The 16,678-nt window shown below is 45.4% G+C and overlaps 1 protein-coding gene across 1 annotated transcript in view; it reads right to left on the reverse strand.

Annotated features, from left to right (window-relative positions):
* Positions 1-7,736: 7,736 nt before the first annotated feature.
* Positions 7,737-16,678, reverse strand: part of LOC114633356 (heparan sulfate glucosamine 3-O-sulfotransferase 3B1) — a 40,109-nt gene continuing 31,167 nt past the window's right edge. Inside the window, exon 2 of the mRNA XM_028781940.1 lies at positions 7,737-11,707. Within this exon, the coding sequence (XP_028637773.1) occupies positions 11,089-11,707 (619 nt within the window). The 3' untranslated portion in view covers positions 7,737-11,088. The remainder of the gene's footprint in view (positions 11,708-16,678) is intronic.

Raw genomic sequence — 16,678 nt, forward strand, 5'->3', positions numbered from 1 at the left:
TTCTGTCAAGTGCTGTCTTCACAATTGGTCAGTTATTAGGGTTCAAAACTGTGAGTTTAGATCTTTCCTCTCTATGTTGATTGTCTCAAGTGTTCCCTAGCAACAGAAAGCTGACCAATGTGGGGTTGAATGAGATCAAAGTCTAGAGTGGTCTCTAATTCCAGAGAAAACATGGAAACCTTTAGAACTCAATCAGAAAAAAAGGGGGCTGGGGGGTCTAAGAGGCAGGAAGACTTGGATGAATATGGCTTCAGCCAAGACTGGAAAGTGCATTATGAAGATTTCCTCTGGCCAGACCAAAGCTGCAGACAAGACATCCAAAGACTGTCGCTTTGCCTCTGTACCCATTGTGGGATCTCCCACAAGAGGCTAAAAGATGAACTGTTCAGCCTCATATGCTTCAACCTCCTGAGTCTCAGGCAGCACCTCTCCTAGGACAAGGTGCTGTTGGACATACACTTGAGTACGGGCATCTTCGAATGTTCATCACCATGGCCAGGCCCACAGGTCCTTGGAAATGAGTGTTCCATCATCTCTGATTAGACTGAGATCTCCAAAGCCAACAAAATAGACCATGTGGTGACCATTATCAAGGGCAAGGTAGAGAATGTAGACACCTTCATGTTCAGCACTATACTGCATACCTGTGACAAGTAGCTCGCACCCAGTGCCTTGTCTTCCCAGACATGGCAACCCTGCAAATAATGACCCTTGAGGACCAGCAGTATAAAGACTACAATAGCCACTAATAAGAGAACATGTATGACTTTGACATTCCCAGCCTCTGGTAGGCATGATGGACCTGAAGCAACTGGTTACCAATTCCAGCTTCATAAAGAAAATGGGCAGCTCTATCATCAGTGTGGAAGGCTCAACCTTGACCTACTTACCAAGAAGTAAACACATGCCCACACTCTTAGCCTACTTAGACACTGGATTCACCTGCCTTTGAAAGCAGAACAACATTTCCACTAGTCCCAAGTCCTCACACATGCCTTGGACACAGTTTACATAAAATAGTGCCTGGTGGTGAAAACGGCAAAGAGACCTTTGATACCTGACTAGCGACTGCCGGGTGTGCTGAGGGGGCACCCAGATGACCCTGTGGAGCCTGGAGTTATGGTACTCTTGGTGGTTTGGGGGATTTACCATCTCCTGGACCTCCCACAGAAGGGGGCTCAGAGACTTGGGTTTTAGGGATTGGGGGTACACAGTGACTTGTTCCATTACTTATGTTTTTATGTGGTTATATTTGTGTCAATAAATCCTCATCTGGGACAGCTTGGCTTCCTGGGGCCGGGTCAGCTGGAGTTCCCTCAAAAAAATCAAAAGCAATATTTATCTGGTTGTGTTTCTCCAGTCCCAGGTAGGCTGGTGTCGGTGTCCTGGCTTCTGATGGTCCCACCTGAAGTTCAGCAAGCTAAGCACCTGAGAGCTCCTGAGATCTGACAGTGCCGGTGTTGGGACATCTGAGCAGGCTGGCTGGAAAATCAAGCATTAATCAGCGAGTCGGAGCCCTGCCCGGCCAGCTCCCGTTCCTGTTCTCGATGTCTGCATTGCTGCAACAGTGTGCTCCTCCAGTTTCCCGTCAGAGTTCTGCTCTCCACCCAAGCATTTGAGTCATGAGCCCAACCCGTTTGTCCTCCTGGGGACTTTTTACCCCTAAATCTTTCAGTTTACTTTCTGTGGTTCCCAAAACTATTGGCTTCCCTCCATTTCCCACTCATTTCCATATCCTGGTCCCCACACCCGTCCTCCGAGTCCTCGAAAGTCCCTAAGGGATTCTCCGCCTCGGCTCCTAATTCATCAATCTAGTCTCTAGAGCAGCTGGCCAGCACCATCTTTCTAAAGTGCTAATCTGATTGCAACACGAGCTTCCCCCAAGTCCCACAGCCTTCCAAGGCTTTGCTTTTATTTCACAGCCAAATAAAATAACCAGATGAAAACTGTAGGAAGGCCATGCTTATCTTCCACGTTGAGGCTCGTATCTCCTGAGGGCCTTGCTGTGTATCACCTCCTTCCCCTTCCACATGGTTCCCCAAGTAGCCCCTTTCTTTACCAAAGGCAGAGCTAAAGTCTCTGCTATCCTACTATAAAGGGTCACAAAACTATCACAGCTCAGCCAGGCTCTGCGATGCATATTTGGAGGAAACTAAAGCACCCCCCCCTCCCATAAACACACTGAATCTGAGGTTTCTATAGGTAGAATGGTGTCCCTCCCCAAAGACATATTAAAGTACTAACCCCCAGTACCTGTGCTGGTGATCTTGTTTGGTTATTGAGCCTTTACAGATGTGACTAGATTAAAATGACATCATCCCCAAGACCTCCCTTCCTTCCTCGTCTAGAATCAACCTTCCATGTCTGTCTACTATGCAATAGCATGACTACGTGCTCAAACTGGTAGCCTACTAAAACATGGAGTTCCCTACCTAATCTAGTAGGATGGACATCTTGATTACTTGTGAGACAACTCTTCCTATACAGCACAGGCTGGCTTTGAGCTCACTATGTAGCCTAGGCTGGCCTCGAATGTGTGATCCTCCTGCTACATCCTCCTTAGTACTAAGGTTACAGGCTGGTACACCTGGCTTTGTACTCTTGTGGTCCAGTGATCCCTCTGCCTCAGTATCCTGAGTAGCCGAAGCTATAAGTGTGTCTGAGATAAAACAGATTAGCTAAGGGGTATTCACATGGAAGCACATAGTCCAACTAGTGATTTAAAGATTCCTAATCTGTTGTGTACAGAATTGATCAGAGGGCAGAGGGGACTTGTGTGGGCGGCCAGGGGCAGGGCTCTCTCCCACAAGAACTCACCACACAGAACAGAATAGTTTCAGAGGAGACAGACTGGGATGAATGAGTTTGGGAGCTGATATAGAAGTCATCCTGATGGGACTTAGTGTGGACAGTAAATGACACCAAGTACATAAACAGAGAAAGCTTTGGAGCTCAACATGGCTGGGCTGCAACGGACCTGCAGGCTTTTTTCCTTAACCTTCCCCTTTCCTTTTTTGGGAAGGCTCTATTCTGTATCTCTGTTGAGTGACCTGTAGTTAGTTCTATCTGACCAGAGAGAAGCCTAGGCAGCTGGTAAGCATACCTGCATCTCCAGAGAAGATTGTCACATGGATCAGCAAACCGAGGTGAAAGGCCTGACCTTCGGTGGATGCACACTACACTGGGACACTCCGCTGGGAGTCTCTGTAGAAGAGATAAGTGAACTGAGAGGAACTCTGTCTGACTTGTCTTTCCAGATGAGTTTCCCTGGCTCCAGCCTTTGCACATCAGACAGCAGATCCTTTGCCCTCTAGAATTTGTGTCAGTGTCCCTCCAGGGCCTCCCAGGCTTTTAGACTTGGGCCAGAGAAGGCAGCATTGGCTGTACCCTTACCTCCACAACCCTGTTTCTGAAGTTTGTGTCTTTGTAGATTGAGCCACATAACCCATTCCTTATTCCAATGACCTGTAGTAAAACGTCCTAGCCCTTGCAATCACCTGAGCCAATCCAGGAAGTATATTCATTCAATATTGTTACGGAGAGAACATGATCAGTACTTGGTTACACCCCATTGCAGCCCTAGTCACAAGGCATTTCAGTGACATCATTTATGGGTCCTTCTACCTCACCATGGAAAGTAAATTCCTTGAGGCAGGATGCATATCCCTAGTGTAGCTGGCCTCTGGCAAATTTATGCCATGAATGAACCAACTGGACTCTGACCTACTCTTGCTCCAGTTGATGGGGAAACCATCTCTCACAAATGCTCCTCCCAGCTTCCCTACAGCCTCGACCTCCTTTCATGGGGTTATCTAGAAACTTCTTGCAGTTTCTTGCTCCAAGTGAGGCTGCAGCCCCTCTTCTCTTAGAGATGATATCACAAGAGAATCAGGGAAGTCCCAGTTGCTCTAATGTCAGGATCTTTTGGATGAATTATAAATGGTTTCTACACAGCAAAAGAGATACTAAGGAAGGAACTGGCAGCCATGGGGGTGGGGAAAGGGAATATTTTAAAGGGATAAAAGCAGGTTGCATGGAATAGCCTCAATTCCTTGCCAGTCACTTTTCTCAAAAATTTCCTAGCCCACGGAGGCCATGCAGACACTTTTAGATCACAAAATATAGAGTATTGGATAGAAATGAGAGCATCCAATATCCTCAGCTGGAGGCTAGCAGTGAATCTATAGCATGACTACACTTGACATTGTGCTGTTATGTATTTTGACATCGTTTGCACATAAGGATAATGAGTGAGAGTTAAAGGACATGCCAGGGCTGGGAACTGCAGGTAGGTGTGTGCTTATTACCCTGGAAGATGACTGAAGGACCAGGGATTATGCTGCTTTGAATAACCAGTAAGTGACCAAGATGTGTTCAGTTGCAAGGGGATAGAATAAAATAATGATCAGTTACCGATAATCCACAAGACACTGGATGTACTCCTGAAAGTCTGACTCTGCAAAGTAAGGGAAAACAAAATCTCTTCGGAGAGCCCCCATAGTGCATAGTTCTGCTTCAGTGCAGTTCTGAACACACATCGTACAGACAGCCTTGGCAGCCAAGAGCTCTGGGCACTCTCAGAAGGGTGAGAGTCAAGGAGCTCTCCGTAAAGGAGGCTCAGAGTTATAATGGGTGACTTTATGGTTCACTGTCCTCTCCCTTTTTGATAAAAATCATGTAACAGAGGAAAACATACTTGATTTTAAAATACCAGCTTTCTATTTTCAGCATGATATAAGGTCCATGCTCAAGTCCTGGGGTTCTTAAACTTTTGTCAAAATAACCTTGTAATTTGACTGTGAACAGTCCCCAACAGGTTTATGTGTTTGAATAGTTGTTCCCCAGCTGATGGCACTATTTTAGAAGGTTGAGGGATCTTTGTGAGCCTCACTGAAGGAAATGGGTCACTTGGGGGAAGGCTTTGAGGGTTTATAATCCAACCCACCGCCTGTCTGCTTCCTGACAGCAGGCACAGTGTAAGAGCTGACTCTGTGCTCCTGACCCCACAGTCCCTCCCCTAAACTGTAGGTCAAACAAACCCTCACTTCCTCAAGTCAGTTTTCATCAGATATGTAATGGAAGCAATGGAGAGCTTGTTCAAACATTAAAAAAAAAAAAAAGAAGATTCAGGAGGTCTGAGGAGGGGCCAAAAATGAACATTTCTGACACATTTCCCAGCTGTACTGACATCATTGGGAAATCTCACTTTGAGAACCACCAGGATCATGAAGATGCTCTTTCAACACAGACTGAGAACTTTATCTGAAATATTTGGGGTTAAAAGTACACATCAAATTGTGAGTGTTTCTCATATTTAGGGATATTTGTGTCTGCAGGGTGGAATATGTTAGAAGTGAAACAGATCGAAACAATAATATCACTTATGTTCCAAAGCCTGAAGATAATTGCATGAGACACATACCACTCTCCCGCCTTGTTTTGATGATGACCAGTCATGAGGGAACCCGTGGGATCATCTCCTTGGGACTTCATGTTGGTGCTGAAAGGGTTTTGTTTTCTGAAGCATTTCTGGGTGTCAGATTTTTAGAAGAATATCATGAAGACTACCTGTTTAGGGTCTCAGCTCCTAGAGATTATACATGTAAAACGGTCTCGGATCTGCTTGAACTTTAGGATTAAGGTCAGGTTATCGATTGCCCAAGGTCAAACACTTCTACTCTAACCTGCACTGGTTAATGAGTACATGACTGCCCGCCCACCTCACTGCCTCTCTGTAGAAACTGACGTGGAATCGAAATGTTGACACACAGGTCACCTCATGGCGTATTGCTAGTGGCCTGCTCTCTACAAACATGAATGTTGCCTGACCAACTTGCCTCCTCTTTTCTCGCCCCCTTCCCCCAAACAGCTTTGTAATTTCCATCTCTGTGCCTCTACTCCCTCTTTGTGAGAGTCTGTGTTTTCCAATATGGGAAAGCTGAATGAATATTCAGATGACTGAGGGAAGGGTGATCCTGTTTAATGCATGCCTGGGTTCAACCCTAAATAACACTGGGGAGCAGGCGATTCCCTTCAATACTCTTCTGTTCTTCAAGCAAGATCCTGAGTTCCATCAAGTGTCCATTTTGCCAACAGTGCAAGGAATAGTGAGCTCAACCAAGACTAATGGGGTTTCTGCCACACTGTCTATGCAAAAATTAATATTATTCTTTTTCACATGCTTTATTACATCCTTGGGGAGCAGGCATTTGTTTGGTAGGGTTCATGTTGACTTCAAATCTACAGTTTCACTTCAGCACCCCAGGTACTGAGATTGTGGTAGTGGTCTATCACACTTGAGTGATGAGTGCTAATGTATTTCCACTTAAAATTTTAATATGCCTTTAGAAATCAAGTCAGATGATTTAATTCCATCTCCAGGACCCATGTGGTAGAAGGAAAGAACTTCTTCAAGTTATATTCTGAGCTGTACACACACATACACACACACACACACACACAAAATCAAGCAAACATAACAAGGTTTATTAAATTAAGGTTTTTCTTCTATAACTACACTTGAGTATAGTGTGTCATATCTGAGGAAGCTGTAACTTTGAAGGCTGTCAATTTTATGTCTTGATCAAAGACAGGAGAAACTAAGCAATCCTAATGTTGCCAAGTGGTCATTACTGGGTTTACTTATTCAGGTTTTGTGAAGGAAGAAAAACTAGTTCCACTGTGACTTTTATTCTTAGAAAAGCAAGGATGACTGCCCTTGTTCTGAGAACCGCAGTTCTTCCCTATCCTAAAACCATGTTGACAGTCCCCTCTCTCAATTCCTGGGTCAAAGTGCATTAACTCCTAAGTTGGAGCCCTGAATCTGTTATTTGCAAACAACACTAATACCATCTGTGTGCACTGCCTACATTTTTTTTTTTCTGCAGAGAACAATCCGTCTATAGAAAATCACCTTGACAGATAGTTCTGGTTTGATTAGTCATTTTGCTTAAACAGCAATTGCATGTAAGGCGGATCCTTGCTGAGCCAACACAGCACCTGGGACACACATTTGTGTTTGCACGCGATAGACAGAAGGCTCTGTGCACACAAATGCTACTCTGAAGCAATATTAGTGCAGCAGGCAAACTTCTGGATCTGGGAAAAATAAAACAGGTTTTTGTTTTAAAATTTAAAGTATAATAAGAATCAGTTGGGTTTTTTTTGTTTGTTTGTTTTTAATGTAAAAACCTATAATCACGCAGATGCTATGCTATGTCAGGAAGAAATCTAAGGTGGTTTTGGAAAAACTGAAGATCTCCATTGTCTTGTCCAGTCTACTTTTACCTCACAGGTAAGGGTCCCGCTTTAACAGGGGCACATCCAGCAGATGTGAGAAAGAAACCCAGCCATAGATATCCTACAGGATAGGAGAGAATCAGATACTGCAGGTTCTCTCTCTCTCTCTCTCTCTCTCTCTCTCTCTCTCTCTCTCACACACACACACACACACACACACACTAAACAGAATTATTTTAATGTAATAACAAATTAGGCTGAAAAATCAGCAGAGCCTGTAATTCCAGCACTCAGAAGGCTGGTGCAGGACCACTGTGAGTTTGAAGCCAGCCTAGGCTATAGTGTGAGACTGTCTCAAAAACAGAAACAACAAATACCCCCCCCCAAATTATCTCCCTGTCTTTGAGAGTGTGTAAACATGCCCACAAGTGACAAGTTATTGAAAAATATCACCACCTTTTCCAACTGATATACACAGCAAAACAGGAACATATCCATATGTTGGTAAAATATATTTTATTTGTTCATACAAAGAAAAAGTATGAATTACCAGAATTTCATTTTCCTAGAAACATCTTTCTCTGTGTAAAATTAATTTGTGTTATACATAGGACAAAATACTTGATTTAATTTTTTTTGTACATATTGGCTATTCTAACATCCATGTTATAGAAGACATACTGCAAGAATTTGCACAGCATTTTTGATTACTGGGCTGAATGAAACTCAGTCATAAATTAATATTATAAAAATGAAATAAAAACTAACCACACCTTCAAAATTCATTAACCATTTGTAATGGAAAACTGAAAAGAGACTTGAGCCCCGGTGTCCTCATCAACACCTTTGATACGCAAGGACTTGTTGGAGCCTCCATTTCTGGTTCTTAGAAGAACAGCCAGGCAGGATCTGTAATTAGGTTTCTCACAAAGACTAAAGTGTATCTGTCATTCAGAATGACTCCCAAAGAGTCCCCTCCCCCCAGAACATCTTTCCACCTCCCAATGAAGAGTTTATTCCATAGTCACTCTGCCCAAAATGCCTTTGTAGGTGCTACAGAGTAAACCAAACACACACCTACGTGCAAACATCCCCAAAGAGAAGGCTTTCCATGAATAGGAATTTAAAAAACAAACAAAACACGAAAAAAAAAAAGAAAACCCTCTTAAGTTTTTGTGGATTTTTCTTTGTTTTCAAGCAAGGAAAGAAATGAAAAATTTTCACAAATAAAGTACACCAGAAATATGCCAGAGCTTTCCTAGACACTGAAAAAAAAAACCTCAAACACATGGAGGGACAAACTGCCAAGACATGAACTGGTGTCTGTCTCCTAGCAGCTCAGAGTGAAGCTCGGTGTCCTTGCAGATGGCCAGTACAGGAAGAGACAGACCTAAGGCGTAATTCTTCATGTTGCCTAACTCCTCTGAGAAAAGCCCTGGTGTATAACGACTATCCCATGATGAAGGGGCATCTTGGACAGACGCAGCATCCGATCAGCCAGAGACTACAAGCAATGGGGCCTGATGAAGAGGTGCACATGTTGTTTGATTTATTTGACTAACACTGAAAATCTCACCCTGCTCCGCCAGCACTAATTATCGACATCTGCTCAGATCCAAGGATTTGACCCAGAACAGAGTGCTGACTCACCTCAGTGTTCATGACTAAATGACTTTGTCTACCTCAACATGCCCTGCTCTTGTTATAGTCTCAAGAAAAGAATAAACAACTTAATAAAAAAAATGTCCAGCTTGGGTAGAGGGCAGGAAGGCTCACACATTTTCCCTCCCACTTGGCTATGTACCATTCTCCGAACACCTTGCTCTTCCACGTCATGAGTTACGGCAGACTCCGGGAGCAGCCAGAAAGCCTTGGTGAAGGTCTTTGACAACTGACTCTGCCTGTGAACGAGATTCTGCTGATGTGAGGGGAGATACCCTTGTGCTGATGTCAAGCAGGCTTCTGTACAGGAAAGTCCAGGCTGGTGAGCACCTTGCACGCAGGCGTTTCCACACACTGTCAGCCAGGAGATTATGCTGGCATTGTGGGGTTGGCCTAAATGCAGGCAATACACTACTAAATACGGACAGAAGAAAAATGAGCAAATGACTGTGAAACAGGCTGGGGAATGTGGCTCAGTGTTTGCCTAGTGTCCAATAGGCCCAGGATTCTACCCCCAGCTCTGCAGAAGAAGAAGAAGAAAGAAGAAAAAAGAAGAAGAAGAAATGGATGTAACATCTAAGGGATGAACATACTCCAGGGACCATTTTGTTGCCCAGAATAAGTTAATTCAAGCTGGGCTATAACTTGTAGAAAACCACAAATTTGGTTATCAAAATATCCCTAGAGATATCCCTCACTAGTTTGTAAAGACAGTATATCTTCTCTTTCCTTGTAGCTTTGTTCATCCTGTCAATTTAGCCTATAAAGCGTCCAAAAAAACGAAGAAAAGAAAAGAAAAAAGAAAGAAAGAAAGAAAGAAAGAAAGAGAGAAAGAAAGAAAGAAAAGAAAGGAAATCCTCTGTAAATATCGCAATGCCATCATTTCAACCATCTATTCATTCTTGATGAAAGTCTAACTCAGACGCCAATCCTTTTGGGGTTAGAGGCATTCTGGTTTAAGAAAGTGAGGATTGACTGAATATATCATGATGTCATGTGAGTACAGTTATCCAACTGCCACTAACTAGCCAAAGGACCTTCCAGTGTCCTCCCAACACAGAGGTTCAAGGAGTATGGTCTGCATAGTAGCATCACAGCTGGTGACTTCTCTGCTAAGCCTCCACTATTTAAGAGGAAGCTGAACAAGCAAGCAGCCAGCTTTCCTAGCCTGGGTGCAACAGGACCATCCTTCAAACCCTGCTGTGGACACTGCCTACAGACCATGCCATAATCTCTGGGATGGGCTAAGAATTCAGAGGCATTTGTCTGCAATGCTGGGCATCCCCTTCCTCTGCTGGGCTGCTTGTCCTATCTCTACTGAGGCCATGAGCTTCCTGCCCAACACTAGGTGGGTCTACACATACCCACACCTCTATAAATGCTGTGTGTCAAAGGATACATTTGACCCCTATGGGTCTCAACATCAGCATCCTAGGTTTGTGCCGGTGGCTATGTATGGAATCCTGGGAAACTCTTTGGTGTGTCATAGCATAACTGACTGAAGAAAGGAGTGTGGCACCCTCTTATGCAAAAGAGATGTCACCCTTTTTTTTTTCTTTTTTGTAAAGCAGCACCCAAGCCTCTCACTCATGGGACCTGGGAAAGGGATCAAGTGTTTGCATACACTTTCTGCTGAATAATGGACAGAGGGTAGAACAGGAGGAGAGTCGGGGTCATAAGAACATCCCTGTAAGGGAGGCGGGAGAAGTGCACCTTGGTGCTACATCACTGAGGGTAATGAACTGCTTAAGTGAATTTCACCTTCAGAATACAGCACGCTGAGGCTGCTCAGTTCTTCCAGGAAGTATCCAGGCAAGAAAATACCACAACCAGCTGAGGCAGCCAAGACCCAAGGAGATAGCAGGTGGAAGACCCAAGGTGATTGAAGGCTGAATACCCGTAACAAAAATTCTCAAGTTGTGCTTTTCTTCTTCTTAAATACGGGGCGGGGAGGGGGGAGGGGGGAGAACACGGAAGCACCATTGATTGTGAGGGACAGAACAAAATAGCGGAGTTAAACACTTTGGAATGTTAACAGACCGTGATTCAAACTCTCTGCAGATCGTGGCTAGGCAGCTTAGTGAATTAATTGCTCGTGAATTAAAAATAAATTATTATAAAATAGATTTCTGTACATTTTACATACATATACTCTTCTCTCTCAATAGATAAGCTGCGAGGGGAGACTCAGTCCCAGCCGAAGTCGCGGCCGGTCATCTGGTAGAACTTGCGATTGAAAGGACGGTAAAAGTCCCGCAGCTGCCGCAGCACCTCGCGCGCGATGGCGGGGTGCGCGCGGCCCTTAGTCTTGCCCAGGCAGTGAGGCTTGCCGCTGCCCTCCGCCTTCTTGAGGCACGGGAAGCCCTTGGTCTGGTTGAAGTAGAAGTGCTTGTCGGTGATGATGCGCTTGAGGCCCAGAAAGTCCTGCACGCGGCGCAGCTCGCCGGCCGGGTCACTGACCAGCCGCTCGCCGCTCACGAAGAGCATCTGGCCGAGCGGGAAGTGGCGCAGCCAGGGCTCCAGGTGCTTGGCATACAGACCGATCTGGATGGCGCTCCAGGACGTGTCTATGAGGCCCGCGCTGCGGTTGCGGAACGTCAGGCTCTCGAAGCTGGGGATGTCCGGCCGCTTGGACAGTGTCTGCGTGTAGTCTGAGATGGCCCTGGTCACCGGGTCGCGCACTACCACGATGAGCTTGGTGTCCTTGGACATGGCCGAGATGCGCGCGGGTGCCTCCCGGGTCACAAAGTAGCTGGGCGTCTTCTCCATGGTGATCTGTCCCTCAAGGGTTCTGGGCATCAGGTCCCTGTTGGAGGCAAAGAAACAATCTGGGGTCAAAAAGTGGAGTTTCTTTAACTTTTGGGCTCAATATCGCATCTAACTCGGTTCCCTCTTACTAGTTATTGAGGCCGGTTTATTTTGTTTTGAAACAACAACAACAAAAAAAGCAACGGATTTTAGAGTTAGTGTGTATTAATATTCTACACCCCACCCCCACCCCGACTTGAAGGCCAAATAGCTCCCAGCTGAAGCTCCTTCCCCTTAGGCAGAAGAGCAAGGCCAATTACCCTGAGGTGCTGGTGTAGGCATTGCCTCTCCCTAAGTTAACTCAAAAATATCTGGTTTTCACATGGGCCCACACAGCCTTGATTAGGTCTTTCCTCAAAAATGGCACCGTGAACTCAGGTTACCTGACCTTCACATATCCACCAACACACACACACACACACACACACACACACTGTGAATAGTGTCCCTATCACTTTAGGGTATGAGTGAGCTGGACTGGGAATCCCTCTCTACTGCTTCATAGCTGTGTGACCAGAAGATGAATTATTTAACATCTCTGAGCTTTGGCACCCTAATGTGCAAAACAGGAATAATTCCACCCACCTGCTGAGTTGCAGAGAGAACTAAAGGAGGGATTTCGGAGGCACAATGCTTTAGCTTAACACTCGAAGGATGTGAGTCTGGAGGTCTGGCCTAGGTTCAACTCCTCCTGGCCCTGTAGCTTGTCACCTTGATTTGGGGTATGTGTGTGTGTGTGTGTGGGGTGGGTAGCTTCTCATCATCTGTGATAATGGAGAGTGTAATAGCTACCTCATGGAGGTTTCATGAAAACCTAAACCATCAGTAATCAATATGCTTAGAGCACGCATGACATGCTCATCTTGGCTGGCTCGTGCCTGATAACATCACTCTGGCCTTGTTATTATCCCATGTTTATGATTCTTGACAGTTTCACTCTCAAGACCAGTGTGTATTAGTGTATATAACCTGGACAGGTGACCTGCCCATCCGTGTGACTTTTTTCTCAGCTGAACACTGACAGCAAGGAGGGTGTCTGCTCTTATTAAATACTAAATATTAAAGTTAAGCATTAAATAAGTAGCTAATATATTTGCTCACAAATCTAAAGTCACCCACTAGCCGTGGGGGTAGAGATTCTGACTGATTTTTGCCAGAGCACAAAGCTGAAATAAAAAAAGAGACATCTTGTTGTTGCTGCTGTTTTGGTAAATATTTCCTTCTCCGTAGAACATTCTAAATGTCTAATTTCAAGCCATCATGTTGCCTGAGGCAGTAATCAGAGCACATTTTTTAGAAGTGACAACATAAACTTTATTACACAAGACAGAAAGTTTGGTTTTCCGGAGAGGGCAGCTCCTTCCAGGACAAGCCCACTGGGAGTTCCACACGAGCACACTTCGCCTGGCTTAGAGGAAGCTCCTCACGGCTCTGCTGGGTGCTAAAGCCAGATTAACCCACTTTGTCCACTTAGTATAGGGTAGCAGCGGTGCCATCAGGCTGAAGTAATCAAGGATTAAGGAGTTCCAGCTCTCAATTCACTTAGCATGTCTCTAAAAAGCGGGTCAGTCCAGACACGGGCTGGGTTTCTTCTCTGCGCTGAGCTGTCTGCAACTGGGCAGCTTATAAGAAATCCAGATTCAAAATAAAAGCAATATGGCCATGCAGAGAGGCAATCTGCTCCCCCACCCCAGGTGGCCGTAGCCAATGGGAATGGGTGTAGAGAAGAGGATATCAGTCTTGAGAGATTCACTTTGATTTGACATAGATTTTGAAGTCTGTCTGCCAGGTGTAGCTCTCAAGACCAGTGTGTATTACAGTGTATGTGTGTATTACAGTGTATGTGTGTATTGCAGTGTATGTATGTATTACAGTGTATGTAAGCCTGGACGGGTGACCTGCCAATCCGTGTGACTTTTTCCTCAGCTGAACACTGACAGTAAGGAGGATGTCTGCTCTTAGAAGGTTTTAGGAAACTGGGGAAGCTGACCTTGGTACCCAGACCAGTACCTCACTGGTACTTGGAAAATGGTACCCAGTGTCTTCTGCCAAGATCTTGGCAAGACAGAGCAAGACCAGTGCATACAGAGCACTGGTCACTCAACCAGCTCTTTCCACAGAGGGCAATAGATACAAGGCTCTGCTCTCAGTGTGCCTGGCTCCACAGCCTTCTTTGAACCTCAGCATCCCTAAAGAGGGTCTGGTGGTAACTGAACAAAAGTCAGTCATTTGTGAATAGGAAGCCACACAAGACTAGTAAAATGGAACAGTGGATATGTTACAAAGTCCCTAAGTTATGGGTACTTCCTGTGTCTGAGCATTTGCTACTCTGCTAGAGCATTATGGGGCACTGACTGGGGAAACCCATTTCTCCAGACATACCTCATAGGACATTCTTCCAGCTACAGGACTTTGACAGTTGTTCAAATAAAGGAGCCAGGGGACCTAATTCTGAGACTTTGAGACTCAATCCCTACTTCTGAGACTGTGAGAATCTGAAACTGTTCTCTCTAGTGAGCTTAATGCAGACAGTAGGTAGTCAGGAATGTGTTTCTGTGTTCTCCACTACTAAAAGCCTCCAGAAACCCTTCTGTAGACTTCAGATTTCAAACCTATATCAGGCTCTGAGATCTGAAAGACCAGGCATCAATCTCCAACATACACAGCAACAGATAAGTGAAGGCTCAGAGGCCTGACACAAATTTAGTCAGGCATTAAACCTTTGTTTCACCAAGCAGGGAACAGAATACCATCTAAGAAAATAAAGAACTCCTTGCATGGAACTTTCCAGGTGCTTACAGATATGTCCCTTCTACTTAGAGCTGTTCATTTCCCTCACCCCAATCCCACCAGCAGGTTCCAAAACTAAGTTTGGCTTTCCATGCAACACACACACACACACACACACACACACACACACACACACGAATGCACACACGCCCCTTTCATAATTTCTCTGAGCTCAACAGTAGATCAGAGGAGAAAGGATAAGCTTGCAGCCAAGGGCAAGACCTTCCCTCTTGAGCAGGCTGCCTGCCCATCTCAGGCATTCCAGAGGCCACTGCAGCCCCAGGTTGGCCCCCACAGAAGCACATCCCATGGGGTAATTGAGCAGTTCATTACGAAAGCCAGTTTCTCAAATGGATAGTCACAGCTAATAATTATACTGTGCTTTGGAGGCTCACAAAGGAACTTTCACATGCACTATCTGATTTAATCCCTCACCACAGGCCTTTGTGGTAGGTATGTAATCCCCAATTTACTGATGAAGAAGCTGAGTTTAAAGCAGAAAAGGTGATGCGTAGGTCACAGAGCTGAGACTTCTGGTGCATCCCATTCTACCGATCGGGATGTCTCCTTTTCAGTGATCCCTGTGTCTGAGCAAGTCAAAGAATGCACAGAGCTTAGCATGTCTTTCTTTAAACACCTATGTGCTCATAGGTTAAATGCCTCTAGTTCATAGATCATAATCTTAATGGTAGATATTTCAGTCCCAATCAGATCACTGCTGATCATAATTGCTCAAACAGGAGTCAGATTCTGAAACAAAAAAAGCCTCTTTGGTTCACATATTCCCATTGTTACCTGCAATTTATGGTGCTTGGAAAATCACCAAGGAGTCCAACAGCCCCTTCCCTCCAGCACCACTGTCTCAGGCCCTCCTCTCCTCTTTGCTACCTAGGTGGGAAAGTACACCTCTCTGAAAGCATGAAAACCTGGTACACATCCCAAGTAAGTGCTTGGGAAGCTGAAGACACAGGATATCTCAGTTCAAGGCTAAGAAAAGAGACTCTACTCATACAGAGATCATGCATGCAAAAATCCCCGAGGCTAGCCTGGGAGACACTGTCTGGGAACCACAGAACAGAAACAGAAGTGAGAGAGCAGAAAGGATCCACTCATCTGGTGAAACATGCAGAGTGAGGGAGGTTTGTCACCCTATCTTAAGGCCTAGAAATGCCCATGAACTTCCAGGAACACCCGAGGCCTAAAAGAGCTAGATCTCAAAGCAGCACTCTGCAGGATAGATGAGCTTAGAGGAGCACCGAGGGCTTTGACCTTGTGGGAATATTTACGAGAAAGTCATGTGTATCTCATTGCTGGCCAGGTTTACCTCTGGGTGCACATTAGAACCACTGAGGGTGGTTTAACAAGGACTAAATGCCTGGGCTCCACCCAGACAGACTGAATGAACCAGGCCCTGCCTGGGCACGGCTCCAGAACAGGACTCTTTAATGATTCTCCTGTGCAGACAGGATGGGGCATCCGTGGCCTTGGACTCTATCTTGCACTTTGGGTTATTCCCATCCCCCACTGGCATTTGTACGCGCCTATGTAGAAATGCTGCATGGGTGCTCAGGGCTACTGTGAAGGAAAGAGGGAGGCACACACTCGGGACCCACAGCCTGAGGCCAGTTTCGGCTCCATATCTCAAAACAAAAACAAACAAACAAACAAAACAGTGGAGAGAGGAGGGCCGGGGAGATGGGTAGCTCAGTAGTCAAGAGTGTGTGAAGTCTTAGAGAGGACCCGAGTTTGAGTCCCGGCACCCGCATCAGGAGGCAGCTCACATCTGCTTGAAATTCCAGCTCCAGGGGATCCAATGCATTCTTCTAGCCTACACACACACACACACACACACACACACACACACTGAAATAACTCTTTTTTCTAAATCTGCATGGGGCACAATATTATGAGCATAAATACAAGTTATTTGGTGAGTCTAAGACTATTTGGGTGACAGTCCTGGAGGGCAGATGAAAGGAAGGCCAGCCACACTCTCTCAGCTCCCCTTATAACCCACAGGAACGAGGTTGTGCTCCTGGTGGTCTATGTATTTCAGACAAAACCATACAAATGCAGTGCGGCTTACTGCAAACAGAAGTGAAGGGTATTCTGTCTTTAACAGTTCTCTCTCTCTCTCTCTCTCTCTCTCTCTCTCTCTCTCTCTCCCTCCCTCCCTCCC

This window comes from Grammomys surdaster, unplaced genomic scaffold (assembly GCF_004785775.1).
Source record: "Grammomys surdaster isolate TR1022 unplaced genomic scaffold, NIH_TR_1.0 581, whole genome shotgun sequence".
NCBI classification, from domain to species: domain Eukaryota; kingdom Metazoa; phylum Chordata; class Mammalia; order Rodentia; family Muridae; genus Grammomys; species Grammomys surdaster.